The sequence below is a fragment of the Blastomyces dermatitidis genome (genome assembly GCF_000003525.1).
Source record: "Blastomyces dermatitidis ER-3 genomic scaffold supercont1.5, whole genome shotgun sequence".
NCBI lineage: Eukaryota > Fungi > Ascomycota > Eurotiomycetes > Onygenales > Ajellomycetaceae > Blastomyces > Blastomyces dermatitidis.
Window position 1 is genome coordinate 281,110 of NW_025544778.1, and position 23,336 is coordinate 304,445.

Below are 23,336 nucleotides of genomic sequence, written 5' to 3' on the forward strand. Positions count from 1 at the left end.
GTTTCATTTAATTGAGAGAAGAAGAGAATGTGACTACTGTTTTATTTAAAGAGAAATAAGTAATTAAATCTGTAGAAGATAATTTAATTTCTTCTGTATTTAAAATTGATTAATCTATACTCTTCAATTTGACAGTTTCTGAGAGTGTTTTAATAGTTTTCATATCAGCTTGAAATTAGTCATTGATTGAAGAAGAGAAATGAGAGAAGAAAGAAATGAGAACAACTTATCTTTATAATATAAAAACAGAGAATTGCTGCAACTATTTATTCTAGTAATAAAGATCTGTTTTCTGCATGTATCTCTGATACAGATTATATAATAACTGTATACAAAGAATATCAACAGTGCATGTATTAAATAAAGATAATATTACTATACAACACTGTAGCTGTTTCTATACATCACTGAAAGCTGTTAATATTTTCTTTAAGTCTCTTTATATTTGATAAGTTAGTAATATATTTCAATGCACTTTCTCTTTCATCATCATTATCATCATTATCATTATCATCATCATTATTACTATCATCATTACTATTATTATCATTATTATTATTATTATCATTATTATTATATCATTTCTAACTGTCTCTTCTGTCTTTATCTCTCTTTAACACTCACTGAAATTAATTATATTATCTCTTTTCAAATATTCTGTGATTCTGCAGATCATCAAGGCGCGTGAGTATTATTATAGATTGAAGAGAGAGAAGAAGAAGGTGTTTAAGTAAGAGAAGACAGATTATAAGATATATTATAATATCTTAAAGAGACTCTGTAAGAAAGTAGAATAATAATAATTTTAAGTAACACTCTTGATAGATTTAGACTGAACTAAGTATAGAAATAATACAGATAATGTCACTCATAAAAGATTGAAGAAGAAGATAGTAAAGAGTTTTATATAGTAGTAATAAGATCAGAAGATGTTCTGAGAATGATTTAAGACTAAGATAAAGAGAGAGAGAGAGAAAAAGAGTGTTACTATAAATAAGCAGTGATAGAAGAAGATTAAGAGAGTGTTAAAATAGAAGATAAAGAAGTTAAAACTGATAAGTTTTTTATTTATTAAGAGATAATAATTTTTGATAACACTTCTGTTCTCTAATTGATTAGCAGAAGCTGATAGAGAAGAAGAGAATTAAGATCTTATTCAGATCTCAAATACACTTTATAATTCAGAATATTAAGAAGATAGCTCTGCTCTCTGAGTATATTAATCTACTTATCACTGAGATGAAACCTGAGACAGCAGATCAGAAAATGCAGGATTTTAAGATGCAGATTAATCTGACTGAGAGAGAGCAGTGAGAACTCTTCTCTGAGAAGGCAGTAAAGAGAGATTTTAAGATAATTATTATCTCAGATGAGAAGAAGAAGAAGAAGAAGAAGAATAAGAAGTGAATTATAAAGAATAATAAGAAGAATGAGAAAGAGTAGAAAGATAATAAGTAGAAATAGTTTTTTTCTTTTTATATTAGTTAGTTATAAGTTCATAATTATTAATAATTGAAATTAATTTTGAGTTTTTAAAAATTATTGTACAAGTTGTAATCAAGTCAGAAATAATATATATATATATATATATTTAACTATCATGATTCACAAATCACTATAATGTATAAGTATTAACATTTTTTCAACATTAATATTCATAATATTAATATATTTTTAATAATATTATCTGATAATGTAATTTAATAACACTCTCTTTCATAATATTAATATATTTCAAGAAATATGACAGAGATTAATCAAGATTATTTATTTACTTTTATACATTGATAATATTCAATCTGAGTTAGTACTAAAATTATAATTAAGCTAAGAAACAAGATTATTTTCTTTTATATTAATTCTTCTTACACACATCAGTGATCAGTTATTAAAAATAAATTATTATCTTTCTTAAATTATTATTATATCTTCTGAATTCACTTCTTTCACTTCTTTTACTTCTATTGAAGATTCATAAACTCTTTAAGAAATCACTGTAAATTATAAAGTCTATATTATTTACAATTTAATACAGAATGCTCTCTTTTAATTATAATAAATAATCACTTCATTCTTCATATCTGATTTCAGATTATAAAATTTATGAAAAACTCAATATAAATACTGAGATAAACTATGAAATAATTATCAACAGATTATATTAGAGATTACTGAAGAGTTATCACTCTGCTATAATCACTGTAACTTTATTCAGAAACATTTATTATAAACTAATCATAGCTCTGAAGAAATTTTTCAACATCTGAAGTCATTAGAATGCAGATAATAAAAGAAAAATAATCAGAAAATTACTACTAAGCTGATAAGTTACTCTATCAGATAATAATTTTTAATAATACTAACTCTCTAATTTGAAGAAAATCATGTGAAAATGATTATATATCAGTACTCTGATTTCATAACTCTCATTTGATAACTTCTGTGAATAATTACTTTATATATATATATCTCTGAATCTTTCTCTTTAATTAATTGAAAACTCTGAATTCTGAACACTTCTTTAAATATCTAATTCAAATCTTTATATTTCATATCAATTCTGTCTTCAGTTTAATCTTGAGATACACTATAAAGTTAATATACAATATCTAGAATCAGAGTTGAAGAATCATTGAAGAGTGTCTCTCACAGTGAATGTATAAACTAGTACAAATAATCTTGCATTTATAAGAGTTATATATTATTATATTGATGAGAACTGAACTTATTAAGAGATATTAATTGAATTTAAATCATTGATCAGTAGTTATACTGAGAATTATATAACAGAGATATTAATAACTATGATTAAAAATAACTATTAAGATATTAGTTTCAGTCTTCTTATAATTATAACTGATAATGCTGTGAATAACTACACTATAATGAAGAGCTTAGAGCAAAAATTGACTTTGCATTTCTAAAATAATAAAAAAGATCATATTCTCTGTATTACTAACGTAATTCAACTTATGATATAAACACTGATAAAGAATCTTAATATTGAGATAAAGAATAATGAGATAACTGATTCTTGAAATAAGAATGAGATAAAAGTGATTACTTAAGTAACTTTTACATTTATTTTATAAAAGATAATGTTTTTTAATAATACTTTTTAATATTACTTTTTAGTCATACTTTTTAATAATACTACTGTTAATTTTGAATAGATTAGCTAATAATTTAAATATTATAGATTTAAAACATTATTAATGTAATTTATATCTTCTCTAAATAATAATAATAATTCTATGATATTCAATAAATAAACAAATCAATCACATCACTGAATATGATATAGAATGTTAGAACACAGTAAAGTTCAATATATAAAATAACTATTCAGACTCTTTGATTATATCAGATAATTGATTATTGAGTACAACACTCTGATTGAGAAAAGATTCAGATATTGAAACTTTCTAATATGAAGTGAACTCAGTTGAAATATGTGATTAATTTACTGTTTCAGTTTTATAAGATAATAAAGACAGTCTCAATCACTTATACATCAATACTGCAGTCAGTCTGATGAGTATATAATAGTTTATTTACTTATCTTAAGAAGTAGTTGAATCACTTAAAAAGAAATTCAGTCTGAAATAATACTATAGTATAGACTATTATTACTGTTAGAGATAAACTGATATATTACTACAGTAAAACTGAATAATCTTTTATAGAGTACTATACTGTAGTAGCTCTACTAGATCTCTTTTATTAAGTTAATATCTACACTTCTCAAGATTGAATAGAGAAGAAATAAGACTCATATATTAAATTAGTCTGAGACTATTACAATATCAACTATCAGAGATTTGAATAAGCAGATGCTTAAGATGTAAAGATAGTGAAATATAATTCTCTAGTAAGTAACAATCTTTGATAACACTTCATATTACATAGAACTATAATACTAACTTTGAAATAGAACTTGTATACATTGATTATAACTGAAAATCAGGCAAAACTATATACTTATAAAACTGAATTTGACTGCTATCTTTAAGATAATCTGATGAATTTACACATTAAATCAATTTTAGAGTTATGAAAAATTATTGAGAGTATATATTTAACTATTATACTGATAATATATAATATTCTGATAATTTCATTGACAGAGATGAGAATGAAGTGAAAGTTCAACTTAAGTCAAGATATTTATTACTATTATCAGAAATAATTATAAGAAGAAATAATTAAGAAACTCATAATTATAAAACATAGAATTATCAGATAGTTTAATACCTTTAATCATAGTATATCAGAGAAGTGTAGTTTTTATAAGAAAGTGAAGAATAAACTTATACAAGAATGTATTTAGTTATTTCATAAGTGTTATTAATAATTATTATCAAATTCTGATTATATAAGTAATTACTGAATGAACTGAATTATTCTGATTTTAATCTTCAGTCTTAGTCTCATTCTGATTTTAAAAGAATAATTATCTTTCACAGTATATTCTGAGAAATTACTCTTATTTCACTGTTCTTGAATTAAATCTGATTATTTTTCATATCATTTCTCTCAGAAATGATTTATTTTCAGATTTTTTTAAGACTTGATTCTGATGAGACTCATGCTAAGAAATATATGAGACTAGATTAAATGAAATCAAATGTGAAATTTATGATCTCAGTGACTAGTCTAACTACTCTTATAAAAGAGCTTTTACTGTATTTTATAACTAGTATTAAGAAATTCTTTTAACAGATTTAACTTATATCTGATATAGAAGATTTAACAGTTATATACAGTTTATTCAGCACTGTTTAATAATCTGCTAAGAATGAATAAAGGATTAAATAATAATAATAATTTATTAAACTACTCTATCAAGTTAAAGCTAATAAAAGATTATATTATTTTAAAGATTTTTAGTCATTTATTATTAAACAAGATATCAGAGAAAGTTAATATATAATTTATAAATCTCTTAAAGTTTGAACTTCTTTATTTCTTTTTTAATAAGCTATAAGAATTCTATAATACTGATTAAAATAAGTTCTTAATTTTAAAACTAGATTATTATCTGATTCTTTTCTATAATAAGTTAATATTTTCAGTTCAGTATATCTATTAATTAATTAGTTATTAACTTATTACTAACTTATAAATCAGAGATTATATTCACTGAATCTCTCTTATAAAAGAAAATATTATTCAATATTAAAAAATAGAGCTTAATTAGATTATAATTATATTTATTTATAAAGTAAGAGAAGTTAAGTGAATTTTCTTTACACTTATTTCTCTATATTATATTATATATAATTATCTACTGAATCTGCTGATTTTACAAGAAAATTCTGATAATTACACTATTATCAGACTGTCAGTATTTTAAAAAATAGTATTATATAACATTCTAATATAGAATAGTAATAAAAATGATAATTATTTAATATATAAGTCTCAGATAATAAGATATTTATATTATAATTAAGATATCTTATTTCTTTAGATAGAATAGATAGTTAATAAATAGCAGTTATTATACTGAGTAATAGATAACTAACTAGCTTAATAGTATTGATTTCACTGATAGAACAGTATACAGTGTCTTATATTATTATTATTATTATTATTCTTTCATTATACTCATATGCAAGCGGAGCTTATGATGAGTCCTTGCGTGATGTTAAATACAGGCCAAGTGTTGGTTATATAGGAGGAAATACAGGTGTTGAGACCACATCAAGATAACAAGAACATAGAAAATACAAAGAAGTGACAATTAAATACATACAATAATAACTTCCCAGCCCAGGAACATAGAGCAATTTTATTGAAGCGATTTGTACACCTCTGTATTTATTAGAAACCTGAGGTGCTTGGGTTCCGGATTTAATGTATCCCCTGCGGGTTTCGAACCCACACGCCCTGGTTTCCCACGCCAAGGCGCTACCGGGTGGCCGCATTAACCATTCGGCCACCGGGGCTACAGTGTCTTATAGTATCTTAGTAGTATTCTGATAATAATATCTGTCAATTACACAGTTACTGAGTAGTGTCATGATAATATTAGGAAGTTCTGCACTGTCTTAACATCATCTTGATGTTTAATATTCAGTGATATGTCACTGAATATAATGATGGAACATGTGTTACAATCGGCGACACGTGACATGGGTGGAATGGTGGATCCACGGTGTAATCACTGTAAATTAACCCTACGTTCTTCCGGTAAGGTTATGTAGGCTACTGGGGCAAAAGAGCTCAGTCATCACCAGCGCTGCTGGTAGAAGGGCTGATCAACAGGAAGCAGAAAACTTGACCTCACTAAGTGCGCCACTTGACCTCGTTATGTAAGCTGACCTCGCAAATGTGGCCCGTGCCACTACCTGACCTCGCTCAATACATCTTTTCTTGTAATTTGAAACCACTTAATTATTTATCATCAATTCTACAATCAATTCAAAATCAATTTAAAATCAATTTAATACTGAAATTATTCTTGAATTTAATAATAAAGTAAGTATTTATATAATTTACACTGAATTGATTATCAATTGATTTTCAATCAATTGTTAATTACTTAAATATATAGATTGAATTTATTTTTATTATTATAATTAATTAACAATCAATTTAAAATCAATTTAAAATCAATTTAAAATCAATTTAATACTGAAATTATTCTTGAATTTAATAATAAAGTAAGTATTTATATAATTTACACTGAATTGATTATCAATTGATTTTCAATCAATTGTTAATTACTTAAATATATAGATTGAATTTATTTTTATTATTATAATCAATTAACAATCAATTCAGAATCAATTTAAAATCAATTTAAAATTAATTTAAAATTAATTGTTAAATATTTTTATCTTAATATATTTTAAAATTCTGTAAAATATCTCTTTATATTCTATATGAATTTGTCTGTTCATTTAATTGATTATGAATCAGCTAATGCTTTGATTGATTGAGTGAATTGAAAGATTGAGTGAATTGAAAGGTTGAAAGTCAATTATCAACTGATTATTACTGTATTGTGCGAGGTCAGGGTCATGATTATGTAATGAGGTCAAGTGGCGCACTTAGCGAGGTCAAGTTTTCTGTATACACGCTGATCAACCTCCGGGACCCTCAACATATTATCCTCTTTGTAGATAGATCTATCAATACAACCTTAAACTATCCTACACTAACTGTAAACGGCATCGTTGGTGCTGATATAAGGCTGATATAGCTCTTGGGCTTGCAACACAACACAACCCACTACTCCCGTACAAACAACCCAACTCAACTTGATGATTGTCCTTTTGCCTTCACTGAACATTATCACATATTCTGTTTGTTTCTGCCACTGGATGCTGAGCTCTCGAGGGAATATTTGAAGCAGGTTTCACTTCGTATCTTCTTCCCTCCGCTTCAGCGACTTTTTTTTTTTTTTTTTCCTTTACATTCAATCTTTATACTAGTTACCTGTGGATCTGATAAAATTACCAATCCCTTAAAAACCCTTAACCGGCCGGTGAGCTTCGGGAGCTAAAAAGGCAAAGCCAAGCGGGTGGGTGCATCATTATTATTGATGTCTGGATGTCTGCACCCCCCCCCCTCAAGGCCGCTTACCATCATTCCCAACCTAGAGAGCTAGATGAAGACTCCCAACCGTTGAACTCATCGCATGCTTCTACCACGTATCAATTGGAAACTGAAGGTGTTACACATTTGCTCGTCGAATCGTGCGACTCCGTTCTTAAAGCCAGCACTGGCAACTCTCCAGCCAGGCATTCCGAAGACCGTCCAAACGAATCCAGTGTTGAGCAAGGACTGGCATCGAATGGGAGCAACGAGCCACGTGGCTTGGGTTCGAACTCCCCTTCAACTTTCTTAGATGTTTCCTTTGTTGGTGTCGGTGAAGGCATCCCAGACTGGAATGCATCTTACGCTTCGTATCTGAACCTAGACCACATTTACGCAAACCAGGAGGAGCTTGTCAATGAGCAAAGGGAACTAGTGCGCAGCTTGGAGGGACCGTCACAAGCCACTCGAGCTCTGGAGGCCACCTCGTCTACTCCTCCGCATCCAGCAGCGGTGGGACCTACTACATTTCCCTTCCAGAAGCAACTCTCCACACCCCATCGCCCTTCTATCCCAGGCCCGGCACCAGCAGCTAGTCCATCTCCATCTCGTGCACCCAAGCGCAAAGCAGACTCACAGCACGCGTCTTCAAATGGGAGAACAGTCCGGCCCAGGCTTGTAGCTGATAATTTGGAACAAACCGTGCACGAGTCCGCTCATTCTTTTGCATCGAACAGCGAACAGAGTCCCATTATTAATCGGATGCGCGCACCCTCTGGCTCACAGCCGCATCCAGGAAGTAGGATTGGGAGCAGAATGGATCAAAACAGGAGCAGACAAAGTAGTAGAGCGAATTCTCCGAATGCGGCAGCAGAACCCTCCACGTCCGCTCCTGGAGTTTCAAAGCGGCCAGATTCTTCCGAAAGGGCCAAAACCTGCAACCTTCCTCCTGAAAAGGTGTTTCCCATTCAGATCGGCTCGGAGTTGTTTAGATTGTCTGGCTCATCGATTTCCTCTGATGGTTAGTCCAGCAAACCCCCAACCCCCATCTCTCTATACCCAGAATTAGACCATATGGACTAAAAATCTTAGAGCACCCTCATACTTTTCACATTTTTTCGATGAACAGTTACGCCACAATGAAGATGGGGCAGCAGTGCGAACTCTATACATAGATCGCGACCCCGCCAACTTTCGAGATATATTAAGACATCTTCAAGGTATCTTGAGTCCCATAGCCCCAGAGCATATCGTATACATTGTAATTAAGCCTTAAATCGCGTGTATCCCACCTGACCTGACTGACAATGGCCCTTTCACACGCAAGGTTACTATGTGCGACCGCGAGATGGATCCCATCTTGTTAAGTTATTTGCGGATGCCCAATTTTACAGCCGTAAGTTGCGGTACCTGCATCAATATTTTGTCGAAGAATTATTCCCCTAATTTGCGTCATTTAGTGCCGCGCTTGATCTCTCAGCTAGTCGAGTCTGAGATATTCATACAAATCGGCGACCGACATTTCCAAATTCCGCGCGATATATTTTCTAGTCCTGGGGATTCTCCGAACTTCTTCTCAGTCGCATTTGCTATATTTTTCACCACTCCCAGCGATTCGATCGGGCGCCCAAACCTCCTACGTCCACCAGCCGTCACTCCACCCGTGGTTATTAACCGATCTGCTGATGTGTTCTCTGAGCTCCTCCATATGCTTAAAGGATATCCGATCCACATACGAAACGAAGAACACAGAGCAGAACTATTGCGAGACTGTCGTTATTTCCATCTTCGGGGGCTTGAGCAAAAGCTCATTCCCCACGCAATCAGCTACAACTTGTTGCGGCAGAAGTCAGAGATCGTGATTCGATTGGAAGATATCCGGCAGTCGGGGGTTCAGTTTGTAAGCGACGTCTCACCGGCAGACAGGGCTGCTTCTGGAGGATGGGTCCATTACTCGCGCCCTTTCGTCGACGACGCGTCTCACGAACTAATAGTGGAGATTGGGGACGAAAACACGTTTATTGATCTGAATTCAATGCGGGCAGATTTTGTCGGGTTAGCAAAAGCGAGGGTATCGAGTCTCTTCCAGGTCATAGCCAATAAAATGAATCTCCCTACGATTGCCCCTCTAGGATTATTGATGAAGTCTGGCGGATTCAGCAAACAGCCACCTAGCCCAGGCCATACACCCTTGAGTGAGGACCAAGTCAAAATCCGAATAGACTCGGATGCGGACATCGTCCTCGATGGAGAACTATATGTTGCTGATTGGAGTAGAATCAGAAGTACTCTGTGTCCTACGCCAGGCGACACGGGTTTCCTTCCCAGAACCCCTGGTTCCAACACCTGCGGGAGGAACCAAAGCCTCAATCCGGTCAATGTTACAGAAAAGAATCAACTATCATCGGACTCAAATTCTGTTGACATGTCGAACCAACCACCACCACCACCAGCAGCAGCAGCAAGCGAAAATTCATCACAGTCACTGTCTGTTACAGGGTCACTCTCCTCTTGCAACTCCCCGTCCGCCATGCCGTTTAGCAAGCCGGAGGCACCACGAGCGCAAAATAGCCAAGGGACGACCAAACGCAAGAGACTGGATAGCATATATGATAATGGAGAATGGGTAGTGGAGAAGGGGCACTGGAGAATCCGCGTGCAGGCTAATGCACAGGAGAGTGCGAGTGGAAGAATGGAGATCATGTTTGTTGCTGTCAAGCTCTATGCGTTCAGTGGACAGCGGGCGCGCAATGCAAGCCGGGGATTTCTAAACTAATAATGTGGGCGTGCGAGCGGTGTGAAGATGTCATGATTGCTTTACACTGCGTATGTTTTGTTTGACTTTCATGGATAGGCTAACTATAAATACTCGGTCTTCTTGGCTACATATGTGTAAATATATGGATATGAGATATGAGGCAGCGATGATGCAACAACAATACCGGGCCGGGGGTTTTTGGACATATATTATAAAAGTGATTACCCTTTTATATTTTTCTTTCATTTAAATTTCATAGAGCGCGCGATCTTCTTTGTTCTTCTTTGTTGCCTCTCCTTGTCTCTTCTTCTTTGTATTCCACCCACTTGTACGCTGCGTATTATTCCCTCCCTATCCCCTAGCCTTGTTCCTACGGTAACCTTGGCTCGTCGTAATAATAGGTTTGAACTGTAACGTAACAGCATTGAGTTTACGGTTCGCCGCCAGCCGCCGTAGATAGCCAAAATTACCGCTAAGTTCCGGATTACCATACGCTATCTTTCATCTTTCGCCCAACCCCAACCCATATAGCCTAGGTGGTAAGAACTAACTACTGCGTACAGCGTAGCTGAACGCCAATAATAGAGGAAAACGACGTCTATCTCTTCGCTCTTTTGCCCTCTCTCATCGGGCCTTGATTTATTTCCGCCCCGTATAAACCCATTTTCATCATCTCATCTCATCCTCCTTGATCTGTAGTTACTTACTCTCCCAATTTATCCTCCTGCTCCTATCTCTTTCTCCATCTAGAGCCATCTTAGATATGTCAACTACATTCTCTTCTCAATCTCAAACGAACAATCCCACCCCTTCAGCTCAGGTTCCTTCGCCCGTGAACTCTACTACCGTCACACCGGCGAACAATTCTCCCACCTCCCCCCGCCTACAGAACGCTCAGCTCCATCAATTACACCTGCAATCGCGCCAGCTCCGCCCCCCAAAGACTCCGTTGTACGTTCCCGCTGTCCTCCGGCCTACTGAGCGCGCAACAAAACCTTCTCCTCTCACCCCTCCACGCAGCATACATGGCTCCTTAGATAGCCTGGATGACCAACCGGAGAATGCTGGCCCCATTACCCGGAGTTCGACCTTTGAGAGCGTCAAAAGCGCTGTGAGTAAACGTGCTGAGGATGAGTGGCTGAAGGATGAGAATTTGGGAGAAGTGACAGGTTCACCCACGCGGGAGCATTGGAAGGTAATCCAACTTTTTGTTGCGTGTTCCATGCATACAAAATCAATCTCGTTTATGTGATATTGTTATTTTATTTTCTTTCGTTAGCGATTCAACCGAGCTGACAAATGTCCTCCCCTCCCCCCGGACTTCCAGGCTGATTCCGCATCCCCTACTTGCGACTCACCCACTTGCCGTTCTTTCTTTGGCCTCTTCCTTCGCCGACATCACTGCCGGCACTGTGGCCATGTCTTTTGCTATTCACATACTCTCCACATGGTGCCCCTCGACCAAAATGCCCGCTTCCATCCCGATGGAATCCCCTCACGTGCCTGCGATCTCTGCTGGAGCGCCTACCGCCGCTGGGACAAGGCTCGCACCACGCGACTCAACGAAATACAACAGGATCTTGTCTCTAATGCAGAAGATGTCCAAGATAGAAACCCCTCGTCCGCTAGGGCAATGAGAACCAATGGCTCCGGTAACGCAGCAGCTACTCGTCCGGGTGGCATGGCACCATCAATCGCTCAAGAAGGCCTTGCTGCAAGTAGCGTCCCGAGAGACTGGAGCTGGAGCACATTCTGACAGGCTACATATGTATATCCCATTACACACCTTCCTTGCGTTTTTTCATTTTATATCTTGCTTTTTTTTAACATTTCACTTCGTACGGATATATTTCCCATGAATGTTGGCGTCCCTATTTCCAAGTTTCATCACACATCCTCCTACCTTCGCCTAGCAAATCCTTTACGCCGATTTACCGCTTGTCTCTCCCTGTTTTCGTCAACCCCTATAATTCTTTTTTTATTTTCTTTTAGATTTCTGCTGTTACTATACTGGTGTTCACTCTAATAGATGGTTGCGGCGCAGATTGTTATGGATATATTTCGTTTATCTTCCCTTGTTTTCACTCTTTCTGTCTTTCTTTCTCTCTCTCTTTCTTTCTTTCTTTCTTTCTTTCTTTCTTTCTTTCTTTCTTTCTTTCTTTCTTTCTTTCTTTCTTTCTTTCTTTCCTTCTCTCCTTACTTCTTTCCTTTTTTTATTTTTTTTATTTTTTTATTTTTTATTTTTTGGGTGGTGGTGGTGGTTATTGTTAATGCTTCCTCTAATTGTTGTGTGCTCCTCCTTGACTTTGCGTTTGCTAGATATTTCTTTTGACCCCGTATAATATTTCTGCATCCTTTAGTTTGAAAGATGGGTGATGCCGTCTAGCAACGTTATATAACATTTCGGTTCAAGAACCATGATTGACTAACCGCGTTTCTAAACATGAAAAGCCGCCAACGAGTCATTGAAAATCTAGTCGAATATATCCCTCTATACGCTTGCTTCAAATGATAACTTTCAACAGCATTTACAATCAAACCATCATCTCGTAGCTGGATAAAGATTCCAGCAGCCATTAGGTTATTCCAGCGGTATTTCTACCGTCTTCCACATTCCAACATGATCCATCCCTTCCTCCACCCACGTCCCCATAGTCTCATCCGTCACGAACCCCAGCCGCGCATACATTTTTTCAACAGTGACTTGGGCATGGACCAGCACATCACCAATCCACGGCTTGTCCTCAGATTCCTGCAGCGCTTTGTGATGTTCCGACGCCCAATTCAAGGCGGCTTCTACCAGGACACGCGCAAGCCCCGCGCCGCGATACTGCCGTAGCAGTGCAACCCTCGACAGGGCCACATAAGGTCTCCCCAGTTTATGTTCATTAGGTTCATGCGGGGGAGGAATAAGTCGAAGAGTGCCGATCGGGGTGGGCTTTTCGGACTCTGTTGTTGTAGCATAGAGGACCCAATGCCAACTTCTCGCGTCATTGTCATCGAATTCATTCTCTGGTTTGCAATGCTGCTCATCTACAAAGACTACTGTACGTACGTGCATGGCATCGTTGAATATTTGCGGGTTGTTGGCGGGCGCGGGGTTGGAGTCGGTGGGTCGTGTGAGGCTCTTGAGGGGGGGTGGGAGGAAGGATGTTGTGAATTGGGCGGTTGAGCCCATTGCGCACCAGAAGTTTATACTGCTCAATGGCTAGTTGGTCAAATATCTGCCTGGAATGTAGGGGAGGGAACCTTATTGTGTGAACGGCCTGAGGCGTGCGGGGTTGTTTTGACACGGCAGTGATGCCCGCACGACCCCGGAAGAGGAAATAACAAGAAGCCCAATGCAGGAATACAGATGTAAGAGCAGGGGGATAGGTAAACTCGAATAATCCAGGTCTGGTGGGCAATTGATTTTTTGGGTACTCTCTTATCTATGACAATTGATGGTGGTTGTGCTTCGAACTGTTCTTCTTTTACATACTGTATACGCTAACCGTGCTAGAGATAAGCCATCCAGACCAAGCCTAATATAGACTAGCGTTGTCCCCACCCGACTCCCAAACCCGCCGCCAATTTAAGGTGTTATTCATATTGGGATTAGCGTCGCCAAGCCACTCCCGAGAGGGTTCGAATTGAACAAACATTGCAAACATCGGCGGCAAGAAACAACATCAAACTTAGCACGAATATTAGGCGTCCATCCATTCCCACAGGTGGACCATTGAAGCATCTATACAAAAGCTACAATGTCATTATATTCAGATGCCGCATCCATTCTCAAGAACGGTTCTGGCACCGGTGGTTCATTCAAAGCTCGCGTCTACAATTCAAAACTCAGGTCACCTGCCGTGCAAGTTTACGCCTTGATAACAGAGACGGCAAAATGGGATATTATCCTCAAAGAAGTGGTTGAGAATGCCGGCTTCCTTTCTCTCGAACCAAAGGTCAGCTCGTTACCACCGTCTATTTTGCCTAGTTTTCTTTCTTTCTTTCTTTTTTTTCTTTTTTTTCTTTTTTGATAGACGAAACTAACTTCTACTGCTGGCCGCCCAGCTTGAAAGGTATATTTAGCTCACCCCCCTCCTGTCGATCCTCCTTGCCCACGATTTGCTATTCGCAAAAAGAGGCATTGCCGCGCCATCAAATCATCCCTTGCGTTTGGCCATCGAAAGGCACAAAGTTCGGATAAAAGCAGAGTTCGTTAGATCTCGTGTGCGCCGTCGATGTGCCTCCATCGAAGAGCTCAAGGCGCTCGTCGCGAAACAGAAAAACCCTACTGGGGAAGGGACTACTACATTGGTACCTCCCAGGTGGGTCAGGATAAATAATGTGCTAACAACATTTGACGAAGAGTTGAAGACAACATTTTCATCCTCCAAACTAGTCCACTCGTTATCGCAGTTAGCAGCAGCTGCACCACAATCATACTATCAAGATCCTCATATCCCGGACCTTCTAGCTGTTCCACAAACTGCAGAACTAACGTCATCGACGGCATATAAAGAGGGGAGGATAATACTACAGGACAAAGCATCTTGCTTCCCGGCCTATTTGCTCCTTGGAGGTGCTGTGAAACAATGGACAGGAGACTTGATGGATGCTTGTGCGGCACCTGGTAACAAGACAACGCATCTTGCCTCGTTGTTGTGTTCAGGCTCGGAGCAGTGTCGTGATGATCTAGTTGGCCCAGCTCCACAGAAGTGTAAAATATTTTCATGCGACGCCTCGCAAGCCCGGTCAAAAATTCTACAGCGGATGGTGACTGTTGCTGGTGCTGGCAGGATGGTTTCTGTCCTTGCTGGTCAGGACTTCCTTGCCATATCACCCGAGGATAAACGTTTCCGAACTATAGCAGGCCTACTTCTTGACCCTAGTTGTTCTGGGAGTGGTATAGTTGGAAGAGACGACATACCTCGCCTGGCTTTACCTAGTTCACATAACCCAAATCCTCGGAGCAAGAAAATGAAGCGCACTGCGCTCGCACCTGTTCCTTGTACACATGCAGACCCCGCGGCTGACGAAGAGGAACCAACACCCGCCATCGATCATGACCGCCTCATCAAGTTGTCTAACCTCCAGACGCGGATCATTGAACACGCATTTAGTTTCCCGGCAGCTAGACGAGTCACATACAGCACTTGCTCCATACATGCGCAGGAGAACGAAGTTGTTGTTTCGCGTGCGCTGAAGTCACCGGTAGCGCAACGACGTGGGTGGCGAATCCTTTCAAGAAGCGAACAGGTTGAGGGACTGCGAAATTGGAAATACCGGGGTATAAAATCTGAGAAGCCTGGAGATGGAGCGAGTGAAAGCTTGGATTTGACTGGGACGGAATTGGAAGCGTGCTTGCGGTGTTGGCCAAACGATGAAGAGGGTACTGGAGGGTTCTTTGTTGCTGGATTTGTTCGGGATGGTGGTTTTGATGGTGACAGTAGTGCTGCAGATACCACAATATCGCCTGACAACAAGGGAAGTATTGAAGAAAACAATGACGATGGGGCTCAATTGGAAGAGGAGTCCGAATGGGAGGGGTTTGACTAGGACTGAAAAGGTTTTGGTTGTCAATGATTTCTTCAATTAGCTCTCAGCGAAAACGCAAACGATATCTCTACACGCCTCGCGCTAAGTAGACATGACAAGCAGAGATAATGTCTATTTCAGCTGACGCCGTTGAACAGCTTGTTAGGCTTATACATGGTAGATATTCGGGATCTATTATTACTATTCATGTCTGCAAATTAGGGTTTGTTGACCCACCTGACCAGGAAATTGTATCACATGACTGCGATGAGTCGTCAACTTCCTGGACCAACGTTCAAGCTGCGATGCTCCCTCGGATCTACTGTCAGAGAAGTTCGGCGCGAGATATACGGCCACAGGTGTCTATTGTAAATATATTCTATTCCATACGCCATGATTCTGCCGCAGTTACTCTCGTAACTCTCTTAAACCAAGTGGGCTAGAGACTGAAGCGGTGGTCTCTCCTTGATTTGATGACGGCAATGCGCTGCGCCCATTGACCGTTGGTAACCTGATCTGAGTGAAGACCATGTACCATCTAGCCAAATCGATTTATTTCTATGCAACGAGTAAAGAGGGTATGTCTTACCCGTGATATCACGCCCTAACCATCTCCGATTTCCACGACCACTATTAATTTTGGACCAATATAGAATACTCCGTCCTACTCCTTGGCCTAGATAATGCGGGGAAAACCACCCTGCTAAACCAGATAAAAGCCCTTTTCCTCCCAACCGACTCGAACAACACCACGCCGCAGCCCCTTTCTGGCAAAACTGTCCCAACCGTCGGCCAAAATGTCGTAACCATCCCGCTCCCAGACATGTACTTGAAAATATGGGATATAGGCGGACAGATATCAATGCGCGGCCTCTGGCAAAGCTACTATTCGAGCTGCCATGCCATTATTTTTGTGGTGGATAGTGCAGATGTTGGCGAAGACGCGGACGTTTCACGCCTTGCTTCGACGGGCTGTAAAGGAGGAGGGCCAAATGCATCGTCGAGCGCCAAAGGGCCTTCGGGTGCTATTACAGAACCCATGAGTGCCATAGATCCGCGGGGTGAATTTGGGAGATTGGATGAGTGTCGAGAGGTCCTTGAATCGGTATTGCAAAACTCGGAGACGGTCGGGGTGCCTATCCTGGTACTAGCGAATAAACAGGATAGAGAGGATTGCGTGGAGGTGGTCAGGATCAAGGAAGGGTTTGTGAGAAAGGTATTTGAGGGCGAGGAAGGGGGTGGGATGCGTGATAGTCGTGTTTTGCCGGTTAGTGCACTAATGGGAAGCGGAGTTAGAGAAGCGGTGGAATGGGTTCGCAGTCGAGTGAAGTGGAACAAGGAAGGGAGACCTCCCGTTATGAGATGAGATATGAGACCACTTGATATAATCGTGATTTTTTATCTGTTTATTGCTGGAATAGCCATATACCCGTTCCTTATGTGGTTACACCGAGTTTTCATTTGCTTTAATTCAGCTTAGTTGGGCATTCATCAAAGATTTTGTACTGTTTATTTATAAATATTGATACGGCATATTCCTGATTTTTTTGTAGCACTAACTATTTCAACTGGCTGGTTCGGTTATGGACATCATTCCCTCCTATCTATAATAGACTAGAAACCACTCTTAAGATTTCTCTTGAAGAGGTAGGGAAGATTGTTTTGCTTCGTCTCAGTAGTCGTTGGTTTTTGCATAGATCAATATGTAAATGATGTCACATTCCTTTAGTCCGCTTTATCCAACGAATAGGCCAGATCTTGCCGCTACCGGCCGTCTAAGTAGCCCGGAATGAAGACATTCGTATGGATCCAATGCTGCGACTCCTAATGGAGATGGCTCTTAAGACGAGCTGGAAGGGAGCGATTACGCATTGGAGCATAGGGAGTGCCCTAGGCGAGTTCTGAAAGTGAGGGTATTTATTCTTCGAGTGGGTGCCACCAATTAGTACATCACTCTCGGTCCGGTCGCGCGGCGCCTAGACTCTCGGTGAATGGAGGAGGAGTCGATCTCATGGGACTGAGTGCTTTCTACAGCCGGCTTCCTTGGCCAGCTTCTCGCAATATCAATGTTGCTGCGAGGGAACCATATTTCTAGGAAAACATAGAGAAGAAAGTCTATGACAACGCAGAGACAAAACAGTTTCCCCGCCCAGATGCCGCAGCCGAAGTAACGTTTCAGTCGATCAATGAGGGCAAAACTATGTATGCGCCCTCTTGTTGCAGTCCAACCTTGCCCAGGAAAGTAGCCGTAGAACTCTTCTTCGCTAATGGCACCACATATTCCGTTGTAGACACGTTCGGTTCGTCGGGCAACATCTGTCCATGAATACATCATACGTACTTGTTCATGAAACTTGTCTGTGCGGACTCTGTTAGAACGGAGAGCTGCAATTGCTTTTCCAGTCGCCAGAACAAGGTCATCCTCCTCCGGTTTAGCAAATGTTGTCATATGCTGCGGTAAAACTTCTGGAATACCTCCAACACGGGTACAAACAACATAGAGCCCACAGCTAGCGGCTTCGACAATCACAGTTCCAAATGCTTCTGTCAAACTTGGGTGTAGATAAATATGTCCGCGCACCATCACATCGCGGACTTCCTCATGACGAACAGCTCCAATGAATTCCACTTTGTCCTGGAGAACTTTACGTTCCAGCATTTGCTCCAGGTCAATCGCTTTGGGTCCGGAACCAGCAATAATGAAGCGCACATTAGGATGGGAAGCTAAAATTCTTGGTATCGCCGCAATTAAGAGGTCCGTGCCTTTGTTATAGAAAAGTCGTGATATGACAACAATCGTGATAATATCATCGGGGCCCAGTAACGGGCGGGGAACAGGCGTTTGGTCGTTTCCTTGGGTGGTGTGCGACAAAGGGCGAAAATTTTCGGCAACTACTGCGTTAGGAATGACGGACACCATTAAGGGGTCGAGGGAAGCGCGGAGGACTGTATTCTCTTTGCTACAGAAGGGTAATATGTCAGCATTCTTGCCAGCTGACCACCAGTTCGCACCCAAAGCGATCGTAGGCTTACCAAGTATGGCTGACGCAAATAACATGATCAACATCACTCAGGGTAAATTTCAGAAGTTTGTTCGTAAGAATTGAACCCGCATCTGCGAAACCAAACAACGAGTGGTCCGTAAAAACTGTGCGCAACCCCATAGTGCGCGCGTGGAGGATAGCTTCATGGCAAAAACTGCTCAGACTTTGATGTCCATGCACGATTTCAATCTGTTCGCGTATGATGATATTGCGAAAAATGGGGAAGAAAGAGAAGACAGTTGGCATAGTCGATTCGCGGTATATGACGAAGAACGGGGCATGGTAGACCTTGAGTCCATTCGTGAGATAACGCACTCCGGTCCGGCCTTTGTAGGCATGCGTGACAATGATTACTTTATGGCCTCTGTCTATTAATTTCTATAATACTAGTTAACACCTCGGGAGAGTATTGGATTGTATGCGGTAACTTTACTGACCGACGAGAGCTGGTATATGTGACTTTCCACTCCTCCTAGGTATTGTTAGCCATGCGCTGCGGCCTTCCAACACGAATATTCGGTTATACATCATACCAGGTTGGGGGAAGAAAAAGTCACTAATCATACTATCCCACTGTTAGTTCTCAGTCGTTCAGGAGGTTTTCGAAGGTTTCGGGGTGTGGAATAAGGGAGCTCACGCAATATTATACGTCATGTTGGCGATGGTGATAGGCTCTTCCACCACAGGTCCAAGGCATTCATGGCTTGCAGAGTGTTCCCTTTGTTCTCAAAACAATGAGGCTAACGGGGAAGGAGAAAAAAGACATTGAAGACGCTGTTGCTAGGAAGCGTGGGAAGAAACATCGTGTGAATGAAAGCATTTGACACCACCTTGAAGGCGGTGTGAGCTTTTTGCCACTATCAAGACAAATTATCTCGGGCAAAGCACAAATTCAACCTCAAAAGCTTGAGCCATCTCCACATCAGGCTCCATCCGAGATTATGGCTGCTCCATTCTACTCCAGATATATTCCTCCCAGGAATGATCTTCTACCAAAGCCTCCGGAAGACTTATTATCTCCAGCTGGATCTGAAAAACGGAAGCGAAAATCTGCACCAGTCGACGATGCTTCAGTCCCGGCATTCACTCCGGCCAAGAAGACGAGGAAGCGTGAAAGGAACGAGAAGCCAGAGGTTTCTGTCGCGCTCTCACACTCTCAGAAGGGCACGTTTAAACGGGGCGACTCAGATTCGAACTCCTATTCGAAAGCAGAAAGTGATATTTCTCCACTCGCACCGCTGGAGCGGGTTCCGGTACAAATCAAAGACAATCCGCCAGAGGGACGGGAACAAAAGAAAGGCTCGAGAAAGGACAGCCATGAAATATCAGGGTCTCACAGCACAGTTGAGGGGTCTACGGATTCGGTGAGCGTACCGAGACAAAGGGGTGATATAATTCAGGGTACGGACCCGTCAGACAGGAAGGGGTTTAAAAAAAGGAAATTATATCGGGAAGGTGATGCATCGACTATAACTGTACCGGTAAAGCATGCCGGGATTTTATCAAAGTTCGAGAAGTCGAGGTTGACGGCTGCATCGGTAGCTACTAAGAGAGACACCTCAAACATCGTCGAGTCGCTGGGCAGTGAGGGTATCACCCCTCATGGCCTTGAACCACTCCCGCAGCCTGCGCCTGCACCAGCCCATATCGAATCCCCGCCATACTCTACGCTTCCTTCGTGGCTTTCTCAACCTTTCGCTGCCACCACCTTGTTGCAACGGAACTTCGCAAACCTGGGACTAAACAAAAATCTTATTTCTATTCTTCAGAAACGCGGATATACCACAGCTTTCCCTATCCAGGCAGCCGTTTTGGAACTACTTGGTAATGGAGAACATCAGCATTCAGGGGATCTTTGCATATCGGCTGCCACAGGTTCTGGGAAAACTCTGGCATATGCTCTCCCACTAGTAGCAGGTATCGAACAATTACCCCTAGCTAGATTGCGAGGACTTGTTGTTGTGCCTACACGGGAGCTTGTTAAGCAGGCTCGTGATGCTTGTGAACTATGTGCTACCAGAACAGGCCTGAGGATAGGAACAGCTGTTGGTACGGCATCATTAAAGGAAGAACAAGCGCTGCTTATTAAACACGATCAACTCTACTCTCCCTCTAATAGACGAATAGGAAACGGCCACCAGATGATCGCTGAGTCATGGGCTTCCTTCAACTTCCAAGAGTATATCACCGAAGTTGAGAGGTCTCATTCAGCGTTTCCCGACCATGTTGCAACCCCCTCCCCCAACATTGACATACTAATATGCACCCCAGGCCGACTTGTTGACCACATCCGGTCTACTAAGGGATTTAGCTTGGAACATTTGGAGTGGTTAGTGATTGATGAAGCCGACCGTCTACTCAACGAAAGTTTTCAAGAATGGGTTGAAGTTGTGATCCCGGCCCTAGAGAGAGTCAGAGTGGATGTCGCTGGCAAAAGTGGGCGGATTCTACCCGACTTAGGATGGCAGATCTGTAAACCTCGACTTCGGAAGATCATCCTTAGCGCCACCATGACAAGGGATATCGCGAAACTGAATTCTTTGCGATTGCAAAATCCAAAACTTGTTGTCTCTACCACTCCTGGAATCACGCCGCTCCCATCAGAAGGGAATGGAGATATTACCCATAAGGACGACCATGCATTCAGTCTACCTTCAACTCTGCGAGAAGTGTTTGTTCCAGTTGGCGATGCCGCAGATAAGCCTCTCTATCTCCTTACTCTATTACTCTCACATTTTAAATCGGATGATGGCCACGTTACGAACCTTCGGCGACAGCGTTCTCATTCGATTACATCCGATTCAAGTTCCACCGATTCATCTTCAAGCCTATCGGGCAATAGCTCCTCTGGCGAGTCCTCAGCTGTCTCATATAGCTCCTCTGGTACTGGTTTTTCAGACGAATCTTTAGTCCACGGCGACAACTATAAACCAATCGTGGCATCCCCGCCTTCTGTTTTGGTCTTTACCAAATCTTCCGAATCGGCATCAAGACTCGCTCGTCTACTTGTACTCATGCACCCACCGTTTGCCAACCGTATCGGTACTTTGGCAAAGTCAAGCAAGTCTAGTACGTCTCGTAAAACTATCTCTGCATATCGCAACGGGAAACTATCGATTGTCATCGCTACTGATCGTGCGTCTCGCGGCTTGGACCTGCCTTCTCTTACTCATGTCGTCAGTTATGACATTCCGACCAGCCTGACGTCGTATATTCATCGCGTCGGCCGAACAGCTCGTGCTGGTCGATCAGGGTCGGCGTGGACACTGGTAGCTCACAGGGAAGGTAGGTGGTTTGCCAATGAGATCGTGAAGTGCCCGGAATCAACTGTCGCAAGAACGGGGAATGTTGAAAAAATCACCATCAAACTTGATGAAGGTGTTGATTTGAAAACGAAGTATTCGGATGCTTTGCGGTTATTGCAGGCAGAGGTAGAGGAGGATCTTACTAAGTACAAACCGGGGAAACCTAGGGGCTGATAATCCTTGGGTCGCCTGTATATTCCTACGAATTTCGTTGTAGAGGTGTTTATTATTAAACTTATTCGTGTTCATAGATCATGTTCGCAGTTCTTGCTAAGACTCTCACTATTATTCTTGTATTCGTTGCCTTTCTTACTCTACTACTTATCCTCCACGATATTAATCCAGCGAACCTAGTACTTTGAAGACGTATGTCACTTTTCTATCTTTTTCATGAAGCAAGTGGCCGTTCCAAAAGCTCAGAGCAATCTTAGTGATGTAATGTACTCCGTTTTACACCTTGGGTGAGCTAATGTGTACATACATACATACATATCCGTGCCACTCCCTACGTCCAAGTTGAACATTGTCTGAAAATCAATCCAGACCATGGCTTGAACCAAGGCCCTACCTACGTCAGCTCCATCCAAAATACACATACACTTATGGACTGATTTCTTCACACAACATAAACTGACTATAATTTGAAAGGTAGAAATTTTTTTCGATCATTCTAGAGAGTAACTACTCTGTACGCCTTAATCTTCAATGTAACTGTGTGGGAATGAATATTGAGACATTGAGAAGCTACCTGTGCGTATGGGATTGACATGGCTAGAAATTTTGATTTTTCTTTTCTAACCTTCTAACCATGTTCAACTAGAAGGATCAGCATTCATTCACAATAGATTAACATCAAACCTTAAGCAAGGTTGAGAAATGGAGTGATTCTAAATAATTTTAAGCATCATGCTGAATTATATGTACCGCAGCCTTTAGTGACATTTGAGTCAAATATATATTTTATACTAGTGTTACAATGAGCACACATTGATGATACTGATTATATCAGTAATTGAGATCCTCTCATTAAAGATTGTATGTAATAGAGATCTATATTGAAAGAGAGCTCTAGACCTAAGAATCTACTAAATACCTCTGAGAGTCTTAATACTCTGAGATCTTTATTCTCTGAACTCTCTATACTTAAGAGTCTATTCTGAAAGA

The 23,336-nt window shown here is 40.3% G+C and overlaps 7 protein-coding genes and 1 pseudogene across 8 annotated transcripts; 5 read left to right on the forward strand and 3 right to left on the reverse strand.

Moving 5' to 3' along the window:
* Positions 1-5,862: 5,862 nt before the first annotated feature.
* Positions 5,863-5,951, reverse strand: BDCG_17005 (annotated as a pseudogene). Its single transcript has one exon. The product of its transcript is annotated as a tRNA-OTHER (tRNA).
* A 1,183-nt stretch (positions 5,952-7,134) lies between these two features.
* On the forward strand, positions 7,135-10,554 carry BDCG_04690 (uncharacterized protein). The gene is made up of 4 exons (XM_045420334.1): positions 7,135-8,566; positions 8,640-8,765; positions 8,873-8,941; positions 9,006-10,554. The coding sequence occupies exons 1-4, from the start codon at positions 7,561-7,563 to the stop codon at positions 10,319-10,321; spliced, it is 2,517 nt and encodes an 838-aa protein (XP_045276461.1). The 5' UTR covers positions 7,135-7,560; the 3' UTR covers positions 10,322-10,554.
* Positions 10,555-10,565: 11 nt separating this feature from the next.
* Positions 10,566-12,416, forward strand: BDCG_04691 (FYVE domain-containing protein). The gene is made up of 2 exons (XM_045420335.1): positions 10,566-11,498; positions 11,631-12,416. Exons 1-2 carry the CDS (start codon positions 11,067-11,069, stop codon positions 12,057-12,059), a joined length of 861 nt encoding a protein of 286 aa, XP_045276462.1. The 5' UTR covers positions 10,566-11,066; the 3' UTR covers positions 12,060-12,416.
* Positions 12,417-12,458: 42 nt separating this feature from the next.
* BDCG_04692 (acetyltransferase) lies at positions 12,459-13,754 on the reverse strand. Its single transcript, XM_045420336.1, has one exon. The coding sequence runs from the start codon at positions 13,479-13,481 to the stop codon at positions 12,885-12,887; it is 597 nt and encodes a 198-aa protein (XP_045276463.1). The 5' UTR covers positions 13,482-13,754; the 3' UTR covers positions 12,459-12,884.
* Positions 13,755-14,049: 295 nt separating this feature from the next.
* BDCG_04693 (NOL1/NOP2/sun domain-containing protein) lies at positions 14,050-15,844 on the forward strand (the record flags this gene model as incomplete). The annotated part of the gene is made up of 2 exons (XM_045420337.1): positions 14,050-14,247; positions 14,375-15,844. 2 exons carry the CDS (start codon positions 14,050-14,052, stop codon positions 15,842-15,844), a joined length of 1,668 nt encoding a protein of 555 aa, XP_045276464.1.
* Positions 14,292-19,705, reverse strand: BDCG_04695 (phosphatidylinositol N-acetylglucosaminyltransferase gpi3 subunit). The gene is made up of 5 exons (XM_045420339.1): positions 19,505-19,705; positions 19,401-19,432; positions 19,305-19,339; positions 18,857-19,245; positions 14,292-18,783 (listed from the first exon to the last, which is right to left on the reverse strand). The coding sequence occupies exons 1-5, from the start codon at positions 19,519-19,521 to the stop codon at positions 17,766-17,768; spliced, it is 1,491 nt and encodes a 496-aa protein (XP_045276466.1). The 5' UTR covers positions 19,522-19,705; the 3' UTR covers positions 14,292-17,765.
* BDCG_04694 (ADP-ribosylation factor like protein 1) lies at positions 16,353-17,189 on the forward strand (the record flags this gene model as incomplete). Its single annotated transcript, XM_045420338.1, has 2 exons — positions 16,353-16,401; positions 16,477-17,189. The coding sequence occupies 2 exons, from the start codon at positions 16,353-16,355 to the stop codon at positions 17,187-17,189; spliced, it is 762 nt and encodes a 253-aa protein (XP_045276465.1).
* Positions 19,407-23,152, forward strand: BDCG_04696 (DEAD/DEAH box helicase). The gene has a single exon (XM_045420340.1). It carries the CDS (start codon positions 19,809-19,811, stop codon positions 22,344-22,346), a length of 2,538 nt encoding a protein of 845 aa, XP_045276467.1. The 5' UTR covers positions 19,407-19,808; the 3' UTR covers positions 22,347-23,152.
* The last annotated feature ends 184 nt before the right edge of the window (positions 23,153-23,336 follow it).